Raw genomic sequence first — 27,871 nt, forward strand, 5'->3', positions numbered from 1 at the left:
CTATAGCTGTGTTGCTCGGTATCTCAACTAATATCCGTGTGCATATATTGACCGTTTTATTCAAGGCGCCGCCATTTCGCGATCACAGCGCCGTCTATCGTCTGACGTCACGCTGGTATGGGGGATCGCGCTTGAGGCAGCGAACATGCTGTGAAAGGTGATTGCCAAGTTCATGCGTTTTGTTGAAGCGTCTGAACAAGTTCTTGCGATAGGAAAACTTCTTAGCGCGTCGTTACTAGGCTTTGGACCAAGGTATAGCCGCAATACTGAACGATTACAGGTTTAAAGGTAGTCACCACGATCGAAATAAGGAGTGAGTCAAGTCTGAATATTATCGATAGCTATTGTGCCGCGCCGTCTACTCTCTTAAGTTAAAAACAATCGGACGTGTGCCTCTGTACCGTGCGTTGCGCCGCACGAGCTTACATAGCAATCTACGTCACTAGCCAAGCACCAACAAAACATCTTTTGCTTGCATTCGTGCTGCTAAAATTATCCCGGTGCAATTTTCTAAGCACTATTTACTGGGCATCCGGGCATAAAGCTTTACAATATAAGGGACTGTGAACTATTTCGACCAGAAGGGTGGTCAATAAAGCAACCTGGTGACAGCGGCAGTGAATATGCCACAATCAACCAGACGCACGTGACGCGTTGAAAGATGCGCACTCTTCGGCCTCGAGTGGTGGCTGTGCAAAAGCTCCTCGCATACTCAAGAACACAGATAAACGGAAACTACTCTGCGCAACAGTACTTTCTTTTTCTGAAATAATGCGATGCAAAATGTGCGGTATGGACGAGACAGCTTGCCGGCGAGATTCAGACGCGCGGAAGAGCCCATGTGAACTAGGGGCGGCTGGTATGGCTTATAACGCACCTAGATTTTCTTCTTTGGCGTGCAGTGTTTTCATAATACTTCCCTAGTCAACTTCCACTAGAACGTTATTTGCCAAGCACGATAATCACAGAACACATTCGAACAGAATAATTTTTATGTTCGTGCTCTACTTAGTCCAGCACTACGGCGCGCCATATAAATAGATGGTTGTTGTGACAGGTAACATCAATGAATCTATCTTAAGTCACCGAGGCAAAGGAGATTACTAGTGGCAGAAACCATCGGTTTGAGGGGCCACTGGGGTAGAACTATGAGAGGAGTGCTACACAATGACAGGTCAAAATTTTTAAAGGCTACAGCACCTTCGAAGAAGACCATTTCTTGATAAATGAAAATGAGCAACTAACCTCAGAAACCACCAAGTGGAGTAACGTTTCTGCGATTTGATTTCGAAAGGATGGGTTTTGTCAAAAAATCCTCACATGTCCTTCTAGACTCAATTTTCAAGCATAAGTTTATCGCTATATCGCATTTCCGGCCATAAGAGATAGGCAGACACACATTTTAAGAACAAAACAACGATCTATATTTAAACTGTCGGTATGGTGCGTCAAACGTCTCCCTGCATCTTTTTACACGTACTCTAGACGGATCGGGCAGTGTTTCTATGGAAGCACGTCGGACGTTCCTTCTTGTTTCTCTTTTTTTCATCTTAGCATTAGCATACATCGGGTTTAAGCTCGCTGAACCGATAAATACATGGTTTCCTCGCGTCCGCGTCTATTCTCTGTTTGTTGCAGCGCAGCATACCTGTCGTTCTGCAGCCCTCGCAGGTCCGCGTGCTCATCATTGCCTTAAGAGGAAGCTTTAGCTCGGGCCCAACTCCAACGCGGCCTATTCAAATACATGTAAAACGCAAAAACAATTTTCTGAGACAGCCCCTTCACCGATTTTAACGAAATTTCTTGCATTTGAGAGACAAAGGTAAATTCTAGTAACTGTTGGAAGCGGAATTTAGATTTAGGGCTTCAAGTTTGTTTTAAAACATTTTAGGTATTCGACCGTTCTAAAGAAAATAGAAGCACGAAGTTTACAAATTCATAGCTCTTCATCAAGAACAGATGTAGCGGTTCTGTAAAGGCATCCATTAGATCGTCGAAAGCGGACAAATTCGATATGTCATTTTACATCTTATGTGAACTTGATTTGTTGGTTACAAGGCTTCTGCAAGAAGCTGTATTTACATATTAATACTTTTTTATTCATGTGTAACATATCAATTTTGGCCGCTTTACATGTACTATGATATGCAATTCACAGAATTGTGATATCATTTTTCGATGTTGCGTTACGGAGCTGTAAACTTGATGATTTAGTTTTCCGAAAATTTTTAATTTTTGTCTATCTTTTCATAAAAATTGACAACTTAACTCAAATATTCAAAACAAACGGTCCCTAGATTTTAAGTTGTTCCTTTAAATGCAACAAACCTCGTCAAATTTGGTACAGTGGTTGCCGAGAAAAACCAATTCTCCTTTTACATGCATTTAGATAGGAGCACCCGAGCTAAAGGTTTCTCTTAACTACTGCCGTATCTTATCCAATTGCATTATTGCACGCTTTCGCAGCAAGAGAAATGCATTCAATTCGGTGTACATCCACAAGATACTGCGACAACGTGGGCTCATCACAAATAGAGTAATGCTTGAATTACGCTTCGTTGCCGATCTACTATGCGAAAAGGGCGTTATAACGTAAAGCTATTCCAAACTTTTCTATTCCAATTCTGCTATCAGCCTTCCACGATTGGTCAAAAACTTTTTTCGACCACCCCCACTTCACCTGTCTGTCACGCGACGTCACGAAAACCACGATACCTCCCAATCTGATATGATGTGTACACACTGATTATGCGTGATTTGAGAGAAAAAAGAAAAACAGTTATTTCTGATTCGACCCCTTTTCGCCATTAGCCCTCGGCTATTGGTAAAAAGTTTTCGGGCTGCACCCACTTCACGTGCCTGTCACGTGACGTCACAAAACCGCAATAACTCACCGCGTCAAAGTGACGTGTACGCGATAAAGATGCATTAATATGCCGAACAAAACTGAATTTTCTTCGGAATATCCGCAGGCTGCCCCATTCCGAAAGGAATAAAAGATCGCTGCCGCCGATCGCTCAGACGCTGGCTACTCGCACCTGCCAGAGAGCATGGGTGTATTTGCATATAATAACACTTCGGGCATGGCCGTGTAACGTTTTCGTGCACTTTCGGCATGTTTACCCTCTCATTCTGCCAACTCTTCTTTGCTGAGGGTCCGTTTTAGCGTCATTCTTGAGCTTCCGTTGCATGCCGCCGCGATTTTCGACCAGCCCCCGCAAGCTAAGTAAGGGAAAGCCGACCAATCGTAGACGCCGGCACCACCCTCTTCATCCGGTTATCGACTTTCAGTGCAGTGGCTCGGCCCCATGGAATCCCTCTCCACTTGAACGTTCTCCTCGCCTCTTGTCAGCCAATTAGGTACGACAAGCCGCTCAGTGTAGGCAATGATATTCGTTTTTCAAGCAAACAAAAGTGACCTCCTATGAACGAGGAGAGCGTTTGACTGGTCTGTTCAGACAACCCTGTGGGTGACCGCCCGAAGCTTGCGTTGATGGTTACGCAAATTTGACATCAGGAGATTGGAATAGAAACATATTGGAATAGTTTTACGTTATAGGGCCCTAGCTTAATTCAATCCTGTCCCAACATTTCACAATTATTAAAATGTTGACAGCGAAACTGCAATCCATAAATTAACAGTATCGTTAACGTACAAAACCAGAGAAGCGTAATTCTATTCCCTATGGTTAGCTCCACGGAGCCCTTTTGAATTCGTGTTGAGTTTTCGTTCTCGAGCAGCCGCGAGTGACCCTTTCCGGAGCAGTTGCTTTATGGCTCGAAGCAGTTCTTTCTTGACGCATTACTATTCATATACATGCTGTGCTTATGGTAAGTGAGAAGTTGTTCGCTCTCTTTGAGCAAGCGCTGCTGAAAACAGTCACAGAAAATGTTCTTGTGCTTTCTGAGAACAACCAGCTTGTGCGATAGCATCTTACTGCTTAGCGCCCTTTTCTGCGCACATGCTCCCATTCACGGCATTGCACTCTCCCTCTATCTCTCAGTCTTATCTCTGTTTCCATTTTCCCTTCCTCCAGCGTAAAGTAGCCAACCTGACTACTGACTAGAAAAATACCTGCCTTCTATCTTAATTGTTATTCACTGTGTTGGCCATCCGGAGGCTATATGAAACATACTCCCCTGTGGCGCCACGTTGGTATAGCATTTCCTTGCCAAGGTCTCCCATAAGCGTGGCAGGACAAGGACGCCTGTATGACGACCACGCAGTGACGACGATGGCTTGCGGCAATAGTATAAAGATGACTCTCTGACAATGACGCCATGACAAGAGTCGGATGGCAAAGTTAGAATGACGGTAATAAAACATCCTTGACGGCATCATGATGATGTTATGATAAGGAAGGCAAATGCACGGTGACGACTGTTTCACGACTAAGCAATCACGGCGATGGCATGACAATGGTCTCAGGACAATTGGATGCTATAGAGCGAGTCGCATTAAGAAGGCCGAACGGCGGCGATGGCACGGGCATGACGGCATGACGACAACGGTGTGATAACGTATGCATGATAGCGACGGTCTAACGTCGACGATATGACGACGATAGCATGAAAATGGCGGCATAATACCGGTTGCAACGTCAACAGCTTTATTATTACAAAATGCTGAAAAAAGACGGACGTCAACGGAACGACAAAGGTAGTTTGACGATCACTGCATGACCACGACTAGGACGAGGACGAAAGTAATAAAGAGCGCGATGACAAAAGTAATAGAGCGAGCGCGATGGCATTACAACTTCGGCTTGAGAACGACACAACGACAACGAATGCATGACGACAATGACGGGACGAAGAATGTATCACAAAGTCTGTTTGACGCGGATAGTGTGACGACGACGGCACGAGAAGAGTCGGAAGACAAAGCCGGTGTGATGATCATGGAAGGCCTACGACAATATCACGGCGGTGGTGTAACAACGAATACATGACGAGTCTATGACGAGGTTAGTGTCAGAACGACGACATGAAGAGAGAGTACGGGAGTCGGATGATAGAGCTACAGTAACGACGATACAATAACCATTAACGATACCTATTGGCCGAGGCAATTCGACAACTTGAGCCGCTGAGGCAGCTTGAGCCAGTGAGTCGGGAGGGCAAATGTGACGGTGATGGCATGACAAGAGTCAAGTCACGAACCTGTAATGACGACGGTGGAAGAGCCACATCGACTCCACGGCCATGAGCACATGCCTAGAAGCTCAAGGTGGTACACAACTTGGGTCGCTGTTTTGCCCTAAGATGGATGGATGGGCTGAAAACACCTGAGGTCGGTACAAAATGCTTAAAAATTGTAACATACTGTCACGGGCCGTGATCCAATCCTACGGCAAGAGCTTGGAAGCTGACGACAATGACGATGTGGTAATCCAGTCCACATTTGCTAGCCATACCATTGCTACAACGATCTGCTCCTTGAGTTGTAAATGTATCCTCTGTAAATTGTTTCTCTTTGTAACGTTTCTGTCGTAAGTGCCCCGTGAACTCGCAACAACACGCGGGACTGGATCTTTGCAGTGTACGGCTCGTTGCTGCGCGATGACAGCCCAAGCGACTGAATTTGTAGAAGGCCCATCAGCGGTCATTCTCTTGAACCTTCTTGTTCCCGTGGCATCCCCCAGCTCAACCTACATGGACGTCAATGACTCGCTAGTTGTGTACGAGGGCGTCAAAAACCATAGCAAGTAGGACTCAATCATAATGCTCGCGAATGTCATCTTCCATTTGTGGGAGACTGCGCAACTCTGGTTCGAGACGCATATGGAAGATTTGACAAGTTGGGATGTCTGTGCGCAGAAATTAGGCGATCTATTTTGGAAACCTATCGGTCGACAAATAGCGGGCAGGAACGAACTCGTAATTTGCCCTCAGACGTGTAGAGTCATACATCTCCCACAATAGGAACGCTTTGGCTATGTGCCGCAAGGTCGACAAGAACATGCGTGAAGTGAGCGGAGTTGGACACGTACTGAAACGCACAACTTTCAACCTGCTTCTAACTTTTTAATAATTGTTCTTATGTGGAGGTGGTCATGCCAAAATAGCGTCTTTTTGAGCAAGCAAAGTCAGCTTATCTCTAGCAGGAAGTCGTACAGAATCAGCACGACTTCCAGACACGGCTTCAACGTCCTCATACAAGCGTTTACTCACGCTGCGTCATTCACCAGCCCCAGAAAACGTCACCAAGATCTTTTGTAGAGAAAAGGAGGCCTCCTCATGGCAGTATGCAAGAAATCAACCTGGCCATACGGTTTCATTATCTCAGGTTGTTGTCCTCCAAGAAATCGCGAATATGGGCATTTGACTCGCATTTTTAATGGCAATTCTAATCACAACTCGTTCTCGCTCCTTTAAGAACCGCAACTCTTTCTCGCTACGGTAGAAAGAAGGCTTGCTTTGCATTTATTTCCTTCGTGATCCATAAATAAGGCATTCACAGTTCCTCAGGTGTTCTGGTCTTTGCTATAAAACACAGCTGTTTTCGGTGCTTTAAGGGGCTGAAGACCCCATTTATTCATCCGAGCACTAGAGCACTTATGGAAGCCTTATTTATTGATCACGAAGAGGACAAACGCAACGCGCCGAACGCATCCACCGATACCATATGTGAAAACAAGCGAATGGGAGGAGGTCTGTCTTCGACGGCTGCTGTGAATCACGCCCATGTGTCACCCACGCGCTGCTTCTCGTGATCTACCAATTAGCGAGGCAGTCGCGCCACAACGCTCTTCGTTTTCAATGTGCCGTACAAGACAGAGTGTTCGCGCCAGGCAATATATCGTGAAATAAGAACACGCATTGAGCTGTGCCCAAATTTCATAAAAGGGAGCATCCTAATCGTCGGCGAATCTTTTTCTGTCAAGCTTGCTAGTGCGTTTGATGTAGTTCTCTTCACGAATAGACATCTAGTTGAGTCAGCGTTCTAGGTGAGTCAGCGTTGGTGAGTGTTCCCACCTTATTTCATCAGTCTCTTCTCTGTTTGAGCCATTTTTGTTAAGTCTGTACGCATACTAAATTGCCGAATTCTCTGTTCAATAGTGATTTCAGAAGTAAATTATTAGCTTTATTTATTTCTACAAGAAGGCTGCAGCTTCTCATCTTCCGTTTGCTTATAATATACCTGTACATATGTAGTTTAAATTCAACGACTCATTCGGGCAGCCAACAACAGTGCTACTAATTTTATTTGGGTGTAAGATTTATTAAGATCATCTACGCAAGGTGTAACATGTGACATAGCTGTTTGTAGGTTTACAAGCATTTATAGGTGTTAAACACACTAAGTTCTGCTTTTCGCTTATCATGACGCTACTTTGTGATATGCTGCGCTGTCCAGGTGCAGGACGCTTTTTTATGCTGTAAGTGCAGGTATTCTTTTTATATATTTTGGAGAAAAATTTGCCGCCAGTTTAAATATGTATTATATCGCTATCGCGTGTAGTTTTTTTCTCCAACACAAATACTGTAGCTTCCTCTGTCTTTCAGCTACTACATTGTCGCAACCTTTGCGCAACTTTGATGCAGCGAAATACTGGTGCCATTTTAGTTATATTTTATCTGCGCAAGTGAGGTAAATGGTGCATTGCATGTGCGTTTATTTGTGTTTTTCACTAACTGACCAATCTGACTGCCACTCATTGGAACCGTGTCTCATGTATTACAATGAGTAGCTCGGGCCTCTTTGATGCTGTAAGTTCAGGTAACTATTCTTTCGCTGTTACAACCTTGTTATGTCGCTTGTGGTTGGGAGTGGCGTTCACGAACGCATACTCCTACCGTATGGGAATGGCCGAGGGCACGATGTGCGACTCCTGTGGGTGCGAGGAGACCATCAAGCACCTATTGTGTACCTGCCCTCGCTACGATGTCCAACGCCTCTCGCTGCGGGCAACTTTACGCAGACCAGACTCGAGACCGTTCACCGAGTCAAAGATACTCGGACCGTGGCCACAACCGTCACTGGCTCGAAAAGCGATTTGTGCACTAGTGCGGTACTTGAAGTGCACGGGCTTAAGTGACTGCTTATAGTGTCATTGTGTACGCTGTCCCTCCCACACGTACTCAGTACTTACTCTCTCCCTTTCTTCCTCTTTCTAGTCCCCTTTCCCCCACCCCCAGTGTAGGGTAGCAAAGCGGATGCTGTTCTGGTTGACCTCCCTGCCTTTCCTGCCCTTGCTTTCTCTCTCTCTCTCTCTTTCGCTGTTATAAATTTTGTTAGCGGTGTGTTAGTATGAGTTTCCTGTGCTACATAAAGATTTTTTCTTATATTTTTGAAAGTAATAGCTAGTCTTCCATTGGCTCTTTATTTAGCGAGGAACCACTTAGCTTCTAAGTGTGGTGAAAAAGGCATAAAAAAATAAATCGGATAAACTGTGCAATTACAGAAAATTCACTAAAAAACGAGCTCCCCCAGTTCAGGCAACGCCGAAAATAAACCATTATGTACCCCTAAATACATAACAAATTAAATGCTGTGCCGTTTTCTTGCCAGCACAGCTGCATTCAACGCACAAGACCTTTAGCAGTTTACCTCTGGGGAAAAGCAAACTTGGCTCCTCGGAAACGCATGATTCAGCTGTTGCTCACCATGTCCGACAACTTTCGGCATGATGTCTCGCAAAATAGTAAGTAAAGTTGTGTGGTGGTATTTTACAAAATTATTAGGGTACATGAAAGTATATACATCTCGATGACAAAAAGCTCAAAGCAACAGACAAGTCTAACGTGATGCCTCATGAAATTTTGACTGCGGCGAAAGACGTATGTTAATGTTCGTGTTCACGTGAAGCTAATCGTTTCCAGTCTACTTGTCATTTTCCCGTCTTACAGGCAGCAATGAATACTTCTAGGATGCGTTGGCGTGTGAAGCATTTGAACCTAAGGTATTCAGAGGTTTTTATTTATGTGTGTTCATGTATCGAAGTCAGCTTAAGGAGTTCACATGTTCAAAGTTTGTTGTTACATCTGTGCGCTTAAATAGGACGCCTTTTGAGACACTTTCCCGTCTAGTCATAAGCATAAGTCAAAACATAAATCACAACAACTGTGATTGCTCCGTTTGAATTCGAATGTACAGTTCTTCATATGTATTTACCCTGTTAAGACAACTGTCGGCACTAGCCTATGTCTGCAGGTTTCATGCTGTTATGGCTTATATACTGTAATGTTTCATGTGCAGGCATCTTTAGTTCAAATAAAGGTAGCTCAAGTTCGTTCATCTCTCCTTTGTTTTTGTTCGTGTTCGGGAAAGTTATGAACAACAGGCACCAGGGCATGCACGTGTGAATGGCAAAGCAATTTAAGAATTAAATGAACCAAAATGCATTAGCCCAACGAAATAGGAATAGCATCTAAGTGGCGGTTTTTGAAATCTCAATGTCATCTCAACAGGGGCACAATGTTCTTTCAATACTGTGTCAATAATGGCTCAACAAATGGCCAACAGAACTATCACAGCACCATTTCGATGCTGTATCAATGGTAACTAAACAGCAGTTCAACAAACCTAACACAACGAGCTGCCCAAACACAGTGTACTTTCAATGGTAATCTTCTTTCCGACATAACATACTTGCCAAGTATCAGTCATCATTGCCCGATGTCACTTAAAGTTTGCCTCGAGCAACCTAAACCAATTAAAAAGATCGAGACATTAGCAAAATATAGCAAGGCTGATTTTCTTTCAATTAATAATTAACTCGCAGTGTTCCTTTATGAATACTTGCGTGAATTTGAATGCCATAATGTTTAGCCAAACTGGTGCACCTTTGTTAATGAAGTGACTGAAATAACAGATAGGCACATCCCTGTTTATGCGATAACCTCTAATCTAAAGAACCGTGGCATAATCGTCAGGCAAAACGCTTATCTAATAAAAAAGCGCCTCTAAATCAGCTAAACTAAGCCGTACCAATGCTCGTTGGTCAGCCTTCAAACAGAGCGCCGATGAGTAGGCGCAGGCCCTAAAAGACCCCAAAAATAACTTCCTAAGCAGCAAATTACCCTCCATGCTTAACAATAACCCTAAGCAATTTTGGCACATGGTTAATTTCAATGACGATAATATAGCAGTGCTCAGTAACCTTAATGGTGACGCTATACCGGCCAACCAGTGTAACAGAGTGCTAAACGAAGTTTTCGCAAAACATTTTTAGTTACCCAGCAATTCCACTCCACCACACCTACGACCATATGAGCATGATGTAATCTTCCCTCTCATTATCAGCTATGATGGTTTCGGAAGCATTATTAGGTCACTCAAACCACCCTCTGCGCCGGGTAGTGATCAGAATAATGTGAAATTCCTTCAAAGCACAGTTTGCCACACATCAGTCATCTTACCTACCATTTTCCAGCAATCATTGTACCATGGTTTCTTCCCATCCGAGTAGAAAGTCGGGAAGGTGATTCCAATTCATAAATCAGGCAATATGCATTCTTCTCTAAATTACAGACCAATTTCGCTCACAAGTATATCTTGTAATATACTAGACCATTTCTTGGCTTCTCACCTAGCTACTTTTTTGGAGTCGCATTCATTTTTCGCACCATCTCAGCATGGATTTCGCAAATCACACTCAGGTGAAACTCAACTAACACTTTTTGTACACAAACTAAGCACCATTCTTGGCAATAGATCCTTGGCTGACAGCATTTTTCTTGACTTTTCTAAAACCTTTGACAATGTGTATCACAAGCTGCTCATTCATAAATTGCGACTACTTAAGCTGGAGTTTTAATCTGGATAGAGTTTTCTTGCTAACCGTTCTCAGTTTGTTTCTGCTGACGGTGCGAATTCTGAAGAATGCACTGTCCCTTCTGGTGTACCACAGGGCTTAGTCCTCGGTCCTCTTCGTTTCCTCATTTATATTAACGATTTACCAGCTTGCATTTCTTCATCCGTTGATTTGTTTGCTGATAGCGTAATTTTCCGAGAAATAACAGGTCCAAACGACGCCGCTCTTCAACATGACATTAACGCCGTCTTTGAGCGGCGTAACACATGGCTTACGGAACTGAACAATAAAAAACGCGAGTTCATGCGAGTGTCTAGAAAGATTAATAGTTTACCCATTTATCGTTTAAGTATTACACTACTCGGTGTCGTATCTTCATGTAAGTACCTGGAAGTTCACATCAGTAGCAATCTAACACGGTAAGTTCACATCTCTTACGTTGTCTGCAACGCTAATCACATGCTCGGATATCTTCGTCGCAACTTTGCAAAATCGCCTTCGGCTTTCAAACTAATGCTATATAAAACACTCAATCGCCCCAAGTTAAAACGTGCCGCTTCAGCTTGGGATCCGGTTAAAATAATTTTACAATTTTACTAATTACAATCGAATCGCGAGCATCACTTGAATCTAACTTGAATCTACCTGCGCTTGCTTCTTGACGTACGATGCTTCGTTTAAGCCTCTTTCACAAACTGTGTCAACATACCTAGCTGAGCGATTTACTAATACGTCTTCCCCATTACATTTCGCACCGTCTGGATCATGCTCATAAGGTTGGCATTCCGTTGTGTAAAACAGAATCGTTCCTCCAATCCTACATACCACGCGCGTCAAATTATTGGAATTGCCTTCCCAAATTGCTAGTAACAGTTTCAAATCATGAAAAATTTGAGACTTAATTAACTAATGCTTTTTAACATGTTGTTGTATTCTGCCTCTTCATAACTATTAACACTTAATTAGAAACATTGTTCTGTTTCTTGTAGCTAAAATTTTGTTGTATTTTATACCACTCCCCTCTGTAATGTCCGTTGACCCTGAGGGTATAATAAATAAATAAATGAATAAATAAATAAATAAATAAATATGCAATTGATGTCGACGACATGGATCGAGAAAGCCTCTACGAATTCATGTTAATGTCATTCGAACTTGACTCTGCGCCTGCAACGTTCCAGCGCGTGATGGGCAAAGTCTTGGCAGGACTGAAATGACCGATTAGTCTCATCTACTTCGATGACGTTGCAGCCTTTGCCACAAATGTGGAATATCACATGAGGCAGCTTGAGACAGCATTAGATGCAATAAAATCATCTGAGCTCGTCTTAAAGCCAGAAACACACCGTTTCGCGTACGAAAAACTTTTGCTCCTAGGCCACATCAGCAAACCGACCCGCAGACGACCGCTTCCATGACTAAGTTCTCGCGGCCCGTCGGTAAAAAGACACTATGCAGATTATTTGTTAGCCTCGATTCCATTAGATGAAGATGTTAGCCATGTCAAGTTCTCTGCCAAAAAATCTTGCGCATGTGCCCGTGCAATATTTGGTGCCAAGTAGACGGTCACGATAACGATTCCATCGTTGAGCCTGATGGCCCCGGCATCGCCACTCATATGTGTTCACGAGCCGGGTATTTCTACCGGAAGATCTGTGTCGGAAATTTTCAGGTAGATTGCAACTCCTCTGGAAGTTCCGGCAGACTTCGAGGTCGGCCTCTCGGCGCTGTCATTCAGCTTTTACCTTTGTAGCTCGCAGCTCCGCGTCCACTTGCATCCGTTGTCGCTCAACTTACGCTTTTTTAGCTAGTAGCTCCGAGTCGGTTTGCATTCGATGTCGCATAGCTGCAAGTTTTTTTGCATACGTTTCGGGGTTAGCATCTCGACGAAGACGTTTAACTTCGCCTTCTGTTGCGCGGACTTCCCGGTTGGCTCTGCAAAGGCGGGCCCGTTCCGGCGGAAGCTCTCGCTGGCGCTCACGTCGGGTGGCCTCTTTCTCGGGAATGTGAGCAGTACTGGCCATTCTCGAAGAATGGCCAGGACTGACTTCTTTTTTTTATACCCTACCTTGCCTCGCTGAAGTGCTTTTCGCAAATGTTCATTGGCTGCCTGAATCACTTACCCCCTTCTTGGCGCGGCACAGATGTCTGCCTCACTCTCGCCCCTCTCCCTCCCATGTCACGTGTGACAATGGAACTTTTTTTACTCAAACACTTTACAATGTCCTGTAGCACATGCGAGTACTCCTAGTTTCACAAACAGCAGCTGCTTTTTGATTCCAGCTTAGTGTCAAGTCTGGGAGGTTATAGAGCGTGGCATTCTCTAAAAACTGCAAAAGCCCGCGAGTTCACTGATGTGCGCTGGTTCAATGTTTTGATGACTAAGAAAACTAGTAGCAATGAGTATTTTGTGCAGTACAGCTAGCAATATGACTTTTGTGAAAGTGCAACGGCAGATACTGATGGTTCTCTTTATTGACGTATTTGCAGTTTCTCAACACGGCTGACGTCATCTGGACTTACAATACCACTGCAGGACCAAATTTAAAATGCAGAGTCGACAAGAAATTGTTTATGAATGACTCGCAGATTGCTTTCCAAAGATCTCATCGCCGCAAGAGTGGGTACGTTTTCTTTATCTCATATGCAGTCATATGGTAATCATGTAAGAATACAGAAAGTTGGGCGAGTTGGTAGCCATTAATTAGGATATTGCAGTGCGCACACCACGAGGACGCGAGGCAAATGCATCACACAAGCGCTGCCTATGTCTTTACCTTCCATTACATTTGCCTTGTCGCTTCGTTTGTTGTGCGGGCGCGGCAGAATCATAACGATAATTACGACTTTCGTTGTGCGCAGGAACTGGACGCATTGGGATTTTCGAGGAAAATTCACCCATTGGCTTTTCTCCCAAAAAAATCAAACTTATAATTCCATGCTTGTAAGCCGCTTGGGTAAGTCACTTTGAAAAAGCAATGTTTTTTTTTTTTTTGCTTTGCCAAGTGAAAATATCCAGACTTGTCCTTGGAAAATTCGACAAATGAGATAGTCCGTTACAAAGAGGGCCCTTTTGTCTAGTGAGTTTTTGTTGCTGAGACATGCAGGTTATCGTTACTAGGTATTATTCTTTTCAAATTCACAATCATCTTGTACAAGACAACTGTCGCAGACGTTCAGAACAAACATTTAACTATAGTTTAGCACCGGACGTCCGTGGCGAATTCGAAACTTCATGAACACTTTCATTACTTGAGTGGCAAGGTGTTATCTTCCCTTTCATATAGTATGCGGCACGCTAGCGGAGCTGTTTAGCTTTCCAGGATACGCTGTTGTTGCCGTGACAAAAAATTGGTTAGGGCTTTTGCGTATCCGTCGCTTCTCTGCGGATCCATGGTGCGAGGCGAAGGAGTTAAGGAGACGGAGGTAGTTAGTTACGTGCTGAGTGAAAAATGTACTATCATATCGTCATTATAGAACCTGCTAGCGCGAAGATACAAATAAATGACGCAGTGAACAACTAGGCTTCTACAGCGTTCTGCATCGTCAACGCATCACCAGCAGTAAGGCCGCGACGCCATTTGTTCGCTGAAAATAGAACACTCTCCCGGTTTGGTGCAGTCTTCTTAAACAGTGGAGCAACAGAGCCAGAACTTTGCATAGCGAATTATATGTAATTACTTGTTACCAAACATTCTTGCAATTTCGTAAGCTACCGATTACTTCTTTTACAAAATGACGCTCACTGTATGTCAATACATTTTGAATTACCCGTTTTATGTAATCACTTACTTTATTGAGGAGACAAGCCTTAACAGGCGACGCAGCTTTAAACGCATGGATTTTGCGGAAACTGCAGAAGAACGCATGTGGTAGCGGCACGTAGCTTCCGGATGTGCATGTTCAGAAAGGCAAATCCAGGCGCTTAACATTAGACAGTTCTAGTACTGCGCCATGACGATACGTACGCAGCACGCAAGCGCTTTCCGGAACGTAGGAGCGCATGTCACATTAGGGCTTTTAGAACTGCAAAATGCCTACGTACGTAAGCGGACGAGTGTTTGACGACGGGTGCGTCGGAGCGCGTTGGCCGCGTCCGCCAGTACGTCGAACCATCGGTCGAACTATAGACGCTGTTGATCTCGCCAACGTGATGTAACTTGTGGGGGTGTTCACGCTACGTCGAACTATATTTAGGCCTTTAAATTACTCAACTTCTTTTTTTGATGCGAGGGTAAATGCCTCAGGCCATACAGGGGTATGGGATGGGGCTGTATTAGGATGATTAAATGAATGAAAAAAGATTTCCTGATCTAATGAAGCCCAAGAGGGATCGTTAATGCGGTCCCTGCGTCCAAGCAGTGTAACCGCTCGTATTATGCGGCGACAGTCCCGCTGCTGCGAGGTGCCGGAGCCTCGTCGCTTTCAAAGCAGGGCAAACCCACAGCAGGTCGTGGATGGCGGCTTCAGCATTTCGGGACTTGCAGAGTGGACACTCAGGGCGAGGATATAACGGGCGAAAGATCGGCCACTTCCTAGTCACGGCAGGAGTGAGGGCAACCCCGACCCTGATCCTCCGAAGCGCAACCTCCTCTGCACGGGTAAGACCGCGGGGGAGAGTTACCGCACACGGAGGTATGAGAGCACGTGTGCGGCGCCGCAGGTGCTCCTTTCTTGATAAAAGGAGGGTGGCGTCATCTAGATGAAAGAGTTGAGGCAGTGACGATGGAGAGGTCGCTAGACGGGTCGCAAAATCCGCACGTCTTTGGATCCACTCGACAGATATTGTCTGCGGGATGCGCGCCGCCAGAAGATGGATCTGTTGGCATATGTCAGGGCTGCGACTGACGCGTCGCAGAAGCCGCGTCGCTTGGAGGGCATAAGTGCGGATGACGATGAGGGCCGTGGGGACCATGGGAAAGGCGGCCACAGAGCACAACGCTTCTCGGGCAGCAAGGAGCTCAGCACAATACTCTACTTTTAATACGGGTGCAATACAAGGATCACATCAAAAAAAATAAATACCGAGTACTCACTTCCCGAGGCTGGAACGGTCAATTGCGATGAACTGCGCCAACAGGAGATCGAGCCTTTCGAGCAAACAGCGCACACTGAACACTTTCTTAAAACTTACAGGGTCTCTTATGATCTCTCTAAAGAGGTGAACGGCGAAAGCCTACTCTTCCTCCTCTTATCGTTCGCCTGTTTCGCTTTGCCTCTTCTCTTTCTCTTCTTTCTCTTAGTTATTACTGCTCACTACTAAGCATCTTTGTCATTTGTGGTCATTACAAGCTCTCGTTAGACATGTTCGTCATATCATAGTCATTAGTAGTCATTACAAGTCATTTCACTAATGATAAGTCATGACTGGTCATTGTTAAGCATATTTAGTCATTTCAAATCAATTGTAGTCGCTACGAGTTGTCTTTAGACATATTGGTCATTTTGTAGTAATTACTCGTCATTTCAGTCATTATTAGTCAGTACTGGTCATTACTAAGCATTTTATCATTTCTAATGAATTGTAGTTGTTACAAGTAGTCGTCAGGCGGGTTGGTCATTTCATAGTCATTACTACATTACAATTCATTTTAGTCATTATTAGCCATTACTGCTCACTAGTAAGTCATTTGTAAACAATTGTGGTGTTTACAAGCCATCGTTAGATATATTGGTCATTCCGTAGTCATTAGTTGTCATTTCAGTCATTATTAGTCATTACTAGTCATTACTAAGCATTCTTAGTAATTTCAAATCAATTGTGGTCATTACAAGCAGTCGTTGGACAAATTAGTCATTTCGTAGTCATTAGTAATCATCACAAGTCGTTTCAGTCATTATTAGTCATTACTGGACATTACTAAACAATTTTATTTATTTTTAATCAGTTATAGTTGTTGCAAGTTGTCGTAAGACATATTGGTCATTTCATAGTCATTACTAGTCAATACAAATCATTTCAGTCATTATTAGTTCTTACTGCTCATTAGTAAGCATTTTAGTCACTTGTAATCAATTGAGGTCATTACAAGGCGTCGTTAGACATATTGGTCATTTCCTAGTCATTAGTAGTCATTTCAGTCATTATTAGTCATTATTTGAGATTTCCTGTCATTTCAAATCAATTTTAGTCATTCGAAGTCATCGTTATACATATTGGTCATTTCGAAGTCATTGATAGACATTATTAATCATTACTACTAATTATTAATCTCTACCAATCTCTTATAACGGTATCATTCACTAACTATCACTAGCAGTCATTTTTAATTCCTTTATCTGTCTTTAATCTGTCTTGATATGGCGTAATGACGATTCGGTGTACACTCCGGCGGTCAGGTCTGCTGACACAAACTTCATGAGCCTACAAAGGCTTTCGCCTTAAAAACAAAGTTCCTATTTTTGCTATGAATTCCCACCGTGCAGGTTCCAGGAATGGCTTTTGCGCGTTCACTTCGCGCAGCAAAGCCAAATCATAAGCCATCAAATAGTACTGCCTTCCGGTGGTCTCCTTTGACACTCCCATTTTGCGTCGTGCTCTCCCGGACAAACGAGAAGTACGAGAACAGCGCACAAGGCTTCCTACGTATGCACACAAGCATCGGATGCGTGCGTACGCAGCTGCTGCGTACGCATCACGTACCATTCGTGTTGCGCTCTGTACATGCGCGCTTTGAAGAACGTAGCGAGCTTAAGTACGCAACGTACGCAGTACTAAAATTGTCTGCTGGTATCTTCGGGCGATCAATCTCGAGAGTAATCCAGTGTTTGTCATCTTGTTCGGGTGGCCCAAAACAGCCCCTCCGACTAGATTCAATTGGTTCTTTCAGATCGCTGAAATCTGACTTGGACCGCCTAGAAATTCTCCCGCCAACCTCGTCGGTGACACTGCAAGATCCCGATGCTTTCCGATTATGTGAACGCTATGCAGCTTCCATGAGCGTACTTTTGCCGGTACCGGCTAAGTCATTTTGCACCGCTTCCTAAAGGAGTTGCGCTTTATGTGTTCCGCGCCGATGATGGTGTTAGTGGCACCTGAGTTCTTTTTAAGGCGGAAGCCTTTAATGGCTCATTGTCAAGGTCATCTACCGTTAGCAGAAACTGTCACAGCTTTCCGGCCTCCTGATTGGTCTCCTCTGTGTTGTGACGTTACTGTCGCTAGGCATAGGTGTGCGCCTTCTGATTGGCTCGCGTGCGTGACGTCACTGTCGTCAAGTGCGGGTGTCGGGGTGATTCGGAGCCGCGCGGGATGACTCATCACATCGGCACGCGTGCCGGCCGTGTATTCGACGATCCATCCTGACGTCACTGTCGTCAGGCGCTTGAGGTGGCCTCCCGATCGGGCGGTGACGTCATTGTCGCCAGGCGCGCGTGGCAACCGTTTGCTTTGGTGTGGTGTGGCGGCGGCGGTAGTGGCAGTTTAATTTGCGGTATCATGTGGGAAGGACGCCTCGTCTGGCCAAACCAGTGTCCTCCAAAACACGTGAGGTACGGCAGCCGCTGCACGCAAGTGGAGCTCTAGAGAGGCTGAGCGTATACGTCGTATGCATCAGGGCAGCGAGGCGCGTTCGACACTACACAGTCCAGGGACGCGACGGGCCAACGCAAGAGAGGCGACGCGTTTGAAGCGACTCTCCGGGTGCCAAGGCAAATGAAGCTCGGAAGCGCCGTGACCGCCATCTTGCCGCGGCAAGCCGAGCAAGTACAAGTCAAGCGAGCGAACTGAATGATGACGATGGCCAACCACACCCCGACACCGTCATGGAAGACGCACCTCCTCCTGATCCACAAACGGCGCTGCAACAGTTCCAGGCGGCCGCAAACTACTTCAACAGACACTTCGTAAACAAACATTCACATAACAGTGTACGATTTGTGTGCCTCCGTGGTGCTTCTAACGCAACAAAACGCCATTGACAATGGTGTCAGGCTTCTGCCGTTTCACACTTTAGTCTGGACAAAGTGTCTTTCATTTTTTTTCTTTAGAGGCGAGCAGCGACAGTACCTCATACTAGCGCAAAAACCTTGCTGTGCTGGCATAGGACTGTCTTGTAAAATATGACAACTGTAGCGGTGGCTTTCATTGCCTACAGTTTTCGGCTGGCGTGCACTGTTGCTAGCCGTGATATTATATCACTGTGTGACGCGAGGTGACGCAGCGTTCAGATTGCCGTCCTCGTAAGTACCAATCGGCTCTCCCTTCCTTCTACCTCGTGGATCCGAAAAGTGACCCACCGTTTGGGTGGCACATGTTTCCTCTCATTCGGTTCTAGTGAAACTTGCCATGCGGCTTGGAGGACCGGTTCAACCACCCAAACTTACCACCTCTTTCCTTATCTTAACACTCCAACAGACGTGGCCATCGAATTCAACTGAATTGAATTGTCGAATTGAATTCATGACATTCCGCTGTCTTCTGAGAGGCAAGAAAGAGAGTCAACGTTTATTGATGCCAGCAATCATGGGTGTGGACGCAGCCTCCCTCCGCCTAGCAGACAGCCGAGATCCCCTAGGTCTCAGCCGTTACCTCGGCCAGCTGGACAGCCTGGACCTGATTTTCCTTCCGGTTTTCAATTTCGCGGCCCTCGAAAACGGCCGCCTTCGAGCATGCTCATAGAATATGCGGGGGATCTGCCCAATCCTTACATAAGTTACATTTATCATTGTATTGCCCTGGGCAGAACCTCCTGCAGGCCACCGGGTTAGGATACATGCTTGTTTGCAGGATGCGCCCGGACACCGCCTGTTTCTTGGTTAGCTCAGGATCAGCTGGTGGGCACTGGGCGCTACCCAGCCGATAGTAATCGGCTGGGTAGATTTCTATTCGATTTCTATGTAGCTGACCACTCAGTCTCCCCTCGTCCCCTGCTAGGCCGGCCCACTTCTTCGGCGAGTTAGTCCTCGAGCTTCGTTGTGAGCAGCCTAGTTGCCGAGGGAAGCGGAGTGTGCTGGCCCATAAATAATTTGTATCGTCCCGGGATGATCGTCGTGCCTAAGAAACGGAAATTGACGCAGTGATAAGAGCACCGTTCATAAAACCACATAATTTGCCACTCAATAAATATAAAGTAGCAAGCCGAAAGCGCACCATTATTCTGTCAAGAACGCCTCTCACTTATTTCATCTGCTTTGTACATACCGTCGTCTACTATATTAGCCAAGATGTGCGGTTCCGAAATGCCTTAGAGTTTCATATTACTCCAACTAGAGGAAAATCTGCCGCGGCGATCGTTCAACCATTATGGGAATGATGGGAAGTATAGGCTACGGAATTGTATTTTGTTGAATGGCAAATAGTCAACAGGTATTTTTTGGCAGTTCTGGTTTCGCTCCAGGCGCAATTGCTATAACTCGCAGTGGGACGGTGCGGCACAAAGCTCACGGCCCGGCGTTGGGCCAGCGACTGGGCCGTTGTTTGTGTCGCGATGTGGTGTCGAAGCCCTGATGAGAAAGTGACGGAATCGTAAACGTGGAAAGAACGTGTTTTGACCGTTTTCACCTTGGTTTGTTAAGTGTGTTACGTTGGCGCTGTAGCGTTAGGTGCTTTATAAAACGTCAGAAGAGCAAAAGGAGGGCACTGCTGACACAAGACATAGACAGTTGTACTTCCAATGGCTTGGCAATCAGATTTTATTAAGGACTTCATTACACATTGCCCGTTTATGTGCGCATTTAAATGTGTGTTTTAGAAATTTGAAGCGCAAACTTGCTTGCGGTAGGAAAGGTTGCTGCTTCCTGGCTGTAGTCTGCTGTGGCAAAATGGGTAAGTGCAAAGGCATGCTATAACAGCTGCTGGCGGCCACTTCAGGAGGAGTATGTCAATATAATATGTAATGAAGCATACTCGTAGGAGGCCATAAGCGTCCTAGCTAGCACTGCAGCAGATGTGCGTAAAAGTACTTGAAGACACTGAGCAATCGCGATAGCCGACGCAGCCTTACGAAAGAGCGAGAGAGTTCGCAAGTGCCTGTCGTTTGCGAGAAAAGTCTCGCGTTTGCAGCGAGCAGGCGTCGTAGCAGACGACACTTGTAGCATTCCTCACAAAGCCGCGACACTTTCTCACAATACAAAGTTTTTATTTCCATAAATACTTCATCAGTATCTTTATATAAATACTTGTGGGGTTGTTATTGCTGTTGTAAAAGTAAATAAATATTTATTCTCTGCCGCTGAATCGGGAACATAATTGCAGAATGCACACCCTGGTGTGCCCTGGCGGCAAACCGTGCTTGAATCTCAAAGTCGTACAAAGCTTACGTAACGTGTTTTGCATTATATAACATACTGCAGAAATAAAATTAGATTTTATCTATCTAATATTTGAGTATAGCTTTGTTTACTGCGCCGCAAGCAAACGCTGCTAGTCTAAAGATCGAAGTCAATCCGAAGTATATACTTCCCATCATTCTCATGTAGGTTGAGGCAATGCTCAGGAGAGCCCCCGTAGACAGTAGCGCCACATTTTCCTCTAGGGTATTTGCTGAGAGACACTGCGAAAAACGGAATGAGTCGTCATAAACTGGCTCCAGCTGCTTTGCTTTTTGGGGCAGCATAGGTGACCGAGCAGTTGTGAACAGCGCACGTTGCCTGCCTCGTTCTTGTCATATCGTGAAATGCAAGGGACTCACCCTGGCTCGGCTAGTTGAGAAGGGGTCGAATGTGCACGATAGCAGCGGGCGCGCAGGATGTGGCCGCTTGCACGACGCAAGCGAACGCCCCCGCAGCCATCTCTAGTTCACTCGCTGCTTATTTGCCAGGCTTGATGAAACTTCAAGGCGATGCCCTGCGTACATATACTTTCATAATGTAAAGCGGTTGTTTCATAACCTCTGATGATATACAAAGTCCTTATTAATCGTGATTACAATACGAATGCAGCATTGAAAAGGCCGAAAGTTGTAGAATGCGTGTAATGTTCGAACAATGTTAACTTAATTAAACGCTAGTTTAAAAAATTATGACCCATACCAAAAATGCCAACACTACGCGAAAGTTTTACAAACACTATAAGCACAAATTATGAAGAAATCTATTTTGCGGCCATAATGACGCGAGAAATGCGGCCCTAAACAACCCTTTCAGCTGCCATATCGTAAGGCTGCTCATTAGCATAATGCGCATGGGTAGTCGAACCGAAATTAATAGCGTAATTCGCTGCAGTACGCGACGCAGAGGACGTCAAATTGCCGCTTGCAAATTAATTCTTCCTGTGACGCTATTCACGTCCTACTTACTCAGCCAATCAATAGGCTGCTACGGCCGCTCTTTCAATCCTCCACCATATATTCGGAACATTTTAAACACCTTGCATGGGCTTCTGCTCGCTACCATTCACTTTCTTTTTCATACCTTTACATCGTAATAGAGCTGGCGAGGACGAAGAAATAGTTTTATTCTAAATGCTCTGCCGCCTAACTACACCTCGTTTAACCCGCGCGTTACTCCCGTCACAGCCTTCATGGCCGGGAGTGCACTTCGTTACTGCACACAACGTGTACATGTCGCTTAACACACCAAACAGTCCTCCTGTCCTCGACCCCGCCGTCTAAAAGTGGGAAGGCGCACTCTCGAGTTCGGTCCCACGTGACCAGCAAGAGCTCGTGCCGCGGCTCCTGAAGACGGCCAAACGTGCAGGGTAGGTAGTCTGCAAGAGTCCACCTAGTGGACGTGTCCATTTCGCCTGGTGTTGAAGTTCCGATTTGTGGTGCTGGGCTGCGCGTCCGCAGCAGCAAGGTGCCACAGCCGATCGCCATGGGATTAAATCAGCAGGAGGAGTTCTCGGCGCACAAGCGACAGACGGACGGACCGACGTATGAATAGTCTAGCCACATACAGCTTCGCTGTCATAATGAAACAGAGTGTCCGGACGAGGTGTGCTACTCACGCCCTTCTATTTCATAACAGGATGTCCAAGATCGCTTGTCTTCAAAACGCACACTGAGATCCAGTCGGTGCCTGGAATTCTCCCTTAACTTCAGCGACATTGTACGCTAAGTGTAAAATGGAATCCACACTAGCTAACTTTTGCTATTTATACAGCTGCGCGTAAATAAAAACGAGGGGCGAGCGTAAGAGAGGCATAAAGAGGGCTGACCTACAACTGGTTTTTGTCTCTAGAGGGTGCACATGTATAGTCAACTCAGAAAAAGGACAAGAAGAAACTCAAGAACGTAGTTGACATCTTGAGGACCGTTACACCTTCACACCGTTTTTACGCGCTGCTATTTGACGATCATGAATAACGTACCAGCCAGAACTTCAGTTCTAATATCTGCGTTGGCAACGTTTTGCCAGGCCCTATCGAGCAATTTCGACCTCGACGTCGATGAAGCGATTTTCTCTTCCGACGATCAGATTACCTTCGCTGAATCCGGAAAGACTGCAGACCATGGAGAGCCTTCGTCGGAAACGGGGTGCAAAAAATCGGCAAGTCGATGAATCCTACCTCCTGGTACTTTTTTCGTGGCAAAGCAAATCATGCAGCAGTGCTCATGAGAGGATTTTTTTCCCAGCCAACTGCGAAAAGCTCAACTTTGGCGTTGTCAATTCGAATGCAGAATCAATCTTTTCTCCGAATGCTGGTACTGGACATGAACATCTGGTAATAGCTGTACAGAGAGCAACTATCTTTGCTCACCTTGAAAGCATGACACGTTCCGTGGACAGAATATCCAGCATGGTACAGTTCAGCTCTGGTAGAAATTTTCTAAGGCTTACAGCATAGTTATTAGCGTGCGCAAAAAAATTTTGAAAAACTACTCGACATCTGCCAGAGAGCTTTCAACCACAGTTCAACATGTTGAGAGTGCCTTCACACGTGGCGAACGAAAGATAGACTTCAACGAGTAGGTGACAAGCGTATAGGCGTAAAATCATAAATTATTGCGGAGTCAATTAAACAGCTGCGACCAAGACGACTCGACGTTTCTTGGACTACTAGGCAACGCTCACGGTAAGAAGGCATACTGCAGAGTTCAACATTTCCCTCTTTCCTTGAACCGTTATCGCTTTACAACGTACACTATCTGGCAGCCTCACATGGGCGCTATTGATTGTAGCTATACAAAACTCCGGCACGAATTTATGAGTGTTTCAGGAAGGTCAAGAACGTGCCTCTACTGCACTCTTCATTTGTGCGGTCAATGGAGCCTCACATTTGAAGTTGGCCGAAAACATGGCGACAAAAAAAAATTGTGTGGAAACCATCGACGATAATGATCAATGGAAAGAGTAGTTGAACGGTGGTAGGGACAAAAAGAAAGCGCGAAATACATGGCGAGAGATCCATTCTCATTAATAAATAGATGATGCGCTTGAAGGCGTAAAATAATGCGATTAGTATCAGTTGGCAATTTCACCAAGTTTCGGTATGTTTGTCTTCGGTGTGTTTGCCTGTTTGTCTGCAACAAACCTACTTCCCAACTCAGATTACTATGTAGTCCTTGTTCCGATGAGTAGTCGGGCTCTTGTACTGAGGGAACAATGTTTGAAACCTATCGTCGGACCAACTCAGATCACTAGGTATTTGACACTAGCTATTTACTGCACTCTCACCAGAGCAGGATTGGCCACCCTGGTGCAATACTTGGCCACACCCTCCTATATGAATACAACAATCAAATCGCGGCCCTCAGTCCCCAGCACCCGCGAAGCAACTGACCACGGCGGTGGTCAGATCTGTGACGCTGCAGAGGGTGCTAAGAATACCTGGCTCCGGACAGGCCGCCATTGGAATCTGAACCTGGCAACGTTTAACGTTAGAACGCTATCTAGTGAGGCGAGTCTAGCAGTGTTATTGGAGGAATTAGAGGGTAGTAAATGGGATATAATAGGGCTCAGTGAGGTTAGGAGGACAAAAGAAGCATATACAGTGCTAAAAAGCGGGCATGTACTGTGTTACCGGGGCTTCGCGGAGAGACGAGAACTAGGAGTCGGATTCCTGATTAATAAGGAAATAGCTGGTAACATACAGGAATTCTATAGCATTAACGAGAGGGTGGCAGGCCTTGTTGTGAAAATTAATAAGAGGTACAAATTGAAGGTGGTACAAGTCTATGCCTCTACATGCAGTCATGATGACCAGGAAGTCGAAAGCTTTTATGAAAACGTGGAATCGGCGATGGGTAAAGTCAAAACAAAATACACTATACTGATGGGCGACTTCAATGCCAGGTTAGGCAAGAAGCAGGCTGGAGACAAGTCAGTGGGGGAATATGGCATAGGCTCTAGGAATAGCAGAGGAGAATTATTAGTAGAGTTTGCAGAACAGAATAATATGCGGATAATGAACAACTTTTTCCGCAAGCGGGTTAGTCGAAAGTGGACGTGGAGGAGCCCGAATGGTCAGACTAGAAATGAAATCGACTTCATACTCTTCGTGAACCCTGGCATCATACAAGATGTAGACGTGCTCGGCAAGGTACGCTGCAGTGACCATAGGATGGTAAGAACTCGAATTAGCCTAGACTTGAGGAGGGAACGGACGAAACTGGTACACAAGAAGCCAATCAATGAGTTAGCGGTAAGAGGAAAACTAGAGGAATTCCGGATCAAGCTACAGAACAGGTATTCGGCTTTAACTCAGGAAGAGGACCTTAGTGTTGAAGCAATGAACGACTATCTCATGGGCATCATTAACGAGTGCGCAATAGAAGTCGGTGGTAACGCCGTTAGACAGGAAACCAGTAAGCTATCGCAGGAGACGAAAGATCTGAACAAGAAACGCCAATGTATGAAAGCCTCTAACTCTACAGCTAGAATAGAACTGGCAGAACTTTCTGAGTTAATCAACAAGCGTAAGACAGCGGACATCAGGAACTATAATATGGATAGAATTGAACAGGCTCTCAGGAACGGAGGAAGCCTAAAAACAGTGAAGAAGAAACTTGGAATAGGCAAGAATCAGATGTGTGCGTTAAGAGACAAAGCCGGCAATATCGTTACTAATATGGATGAGATAGTTCAAGTGGCTTAGGAGTTCTATAGAGATTTATACAGTACCAGTGGCACCCACGACGATAGTGGAAGAGAGAATAGCCTAGAGGAATTCGAAATCCCACATTTAACGCCAGAAGAAGTAAAGAAAGCCTTAGGAGCTATGCAAAGGGGGAAGGCAGCTGGGGAGGATCAGGTAACAGCAGATTTGTTGAAGGATGGTGGTCAGATTGTTCTAGAGAAACTGGCCACCCTGTATACGCAATGCCTCATAACCTCGAGCGTACCGGAATCTTGGAAGAACGCTAACATAATCCTAATCCATAAGAAAGGGGACACCAAAGACTTGAAAAATTATAGACCGATCAGCTTACTGTCCGTTGCCTACAAAGTATTTACAAAGGTAATCGCAAATAGAATCACGAACACCTTAGACTTCTGTCAACCAAAGGACCAGGCAGGATTCCGTAAAGGCTACTCAACAATAGACCATATTCACACAATCAATCAAGTGATAGAGAAATGTGCAGAATATAACCAACCCTTATATATAGCTTTCATTGATTACGAGAAAGCGCTTGATTCAGTCGAAACCTCAGCAGTCATGGAGGCATTACGGAATCATGGTGCAGATGAGCCATATGTAAAGATACTGGAAGATATCTATAGCGGCTCCACAGCCACCGTAGTCCTCCACAAAGAAAGCAACAAAATCCCTATAAAGAAAGGCGTCAGACAGGGAGATACGATATCTCCAATGCTATTCACAGCATGTTTACAGGAGGTATTCAGAGGCCTGGAGTGGGAAGAATTGGAGATAAAAGTTGATGGAGAATACCTTAGCAACTTGCGATTCGCTGATGATATTGCCTTGCTTAGTAACTCAGGAGACCAATTGCAAAGCATGCTCACTGACCTGGAGAGGCAAAGCAGAAGGGTGGGTCTGAAAATTAATCTGCAGAAAACTAAAGTATTGTTTAACAGTCTCGGAAGAGAACAGCAGTTTACGATAGGTAGCGCAGCACTGGAAGTGATAAGGGAATACATCTACTTAGGGCAGGTAGTGACCACGGATCCGGATCATGAGACTGAAATAACCAGAAGAATAAGAATGGGCTGGGGTGCGTTTGGCAGGCACTCTCAAATCATGAACAGCAGGTTGCCACTGTCCCTCAAAAGGAAAGTGTATAACAGCTGTGTGTTACCAGCACTCACATATGGGGCAGAAACCTGGAGGCTTACGAAAAGGGTTCTGCTGAAATTGAGGACGACGCAACGAGCTATGGAAAGAAGAATGATGGGTGTAACGTTAAGGGATAAGAAAAGAGCAGATTGGGTGAGGCAACAAACACGGGTAAACGACATCTTAGTTAAAATCAAGAAAACGAAATGGGCATGGGCCGGACATGTAATGAGGAGGGAAGATAACCGATGGTCACTAAGGGTTACGGACTGGATTCCAAGGGAAGGGATGCGTAGCAGGGGGCGGTAGAAAGTTAGGTGGGCGCATGACATTAAGACGTTTGCAGGGACAACATGGCCACAATTAGTACATGACCGGGGTAGTTGGAGAAGTATGGGAGAGGCCTTTGCCCTGCAGTGGGCGTAACTAGGCTGATGATGATGATGATGATGATGATGATGATGATGATGATGATGATGATGATGATGATGATTTACTGCACTTCATCAATGAACTTCCTTCACGCACATTTGAATCAATGTGCCTGTGTTACCACATGTGAGCTGCTCTTCGTTGAACTTCTTTGAGGCAAACTTCTTTCACTGCGTATGTTCCATTGAGTATGTGCCGCTCTTCGATGAAGCACTATCACGCCAAATAGATATACACCGCTCTGTAACAGCAAAGCTGTTTACCTTTAAACCCTGTAGGCATCCTTCCCATGTGTTTCCAGTAAGGAGGGGGGGGAACCCCGGCCAGCTTGCCTCCATATAGGCGATAGGAATGTGTACGCCGATCCCGGAGATAGCGCAATATCGGGCCGACCCGCGGCGAAAGTGAAGCAGACTTCTCTCTCTCTCTCTCTCTCTATATATATATATATATATATATATATACACATATATATATATATATATATATATATATATATATATGTGTGTGTGTGTGTGTGTGTGTGTGTGTGTGTGTGTGTGTGTGTGTGTGTGTGTGTGTG

The 27,871-nt window shown here is 45.2% G+C and overlaps 1 protein-coding gene across 2 annotated transcripts in view; it reads left to right on the forward strand.

The window, feature by feature from the left end:
• Positions 1-27,871, forward strand: part of LOC142587001 (uncharacterized) — a 42,061-nt gene that overhangs the window by 2,207 nt on the left and 11,983 nt on the right. The window contains exons 1-3 of one of the 2 annotated variants that reach the window (XM_075697870.1): positions 8,517-8,648; positions 13,251-13,384; positions 13,623-13,717. In XM_075697870.1, the coding sequence (XP_075553985.1) occupies positions 8,631-8,648; positions 13,251-13,384; positions 13,623-13,717 (247 nt within the window). In that variant the 5' untranslated portion in view covers positions 8,517-8,630. Of the gene's footprint in view, positions 1-8,516; positions 8,649-13,250; positions 13,385-13,622; positions 13,718-27,871 lie in introns of those variants that run through there. The other variant, XM_075697869.1, reaches the window with a different exon arrangement.

Source organism: Dermacentor variabilis, chromosome 7 (assembly GCF_050947875.1).
Source record: "Dermacentor variabilis isolate Ectoservices chromosome 7, ASM5094787v1, whole genome shotgun sequence".
NCBI classification, from domain to species: Eukaryota; Metazoa; Arthropoda; class Arachnida; order Ixodida; family Ixodidae; genus Dermacentor; species Dermacentor variabilis.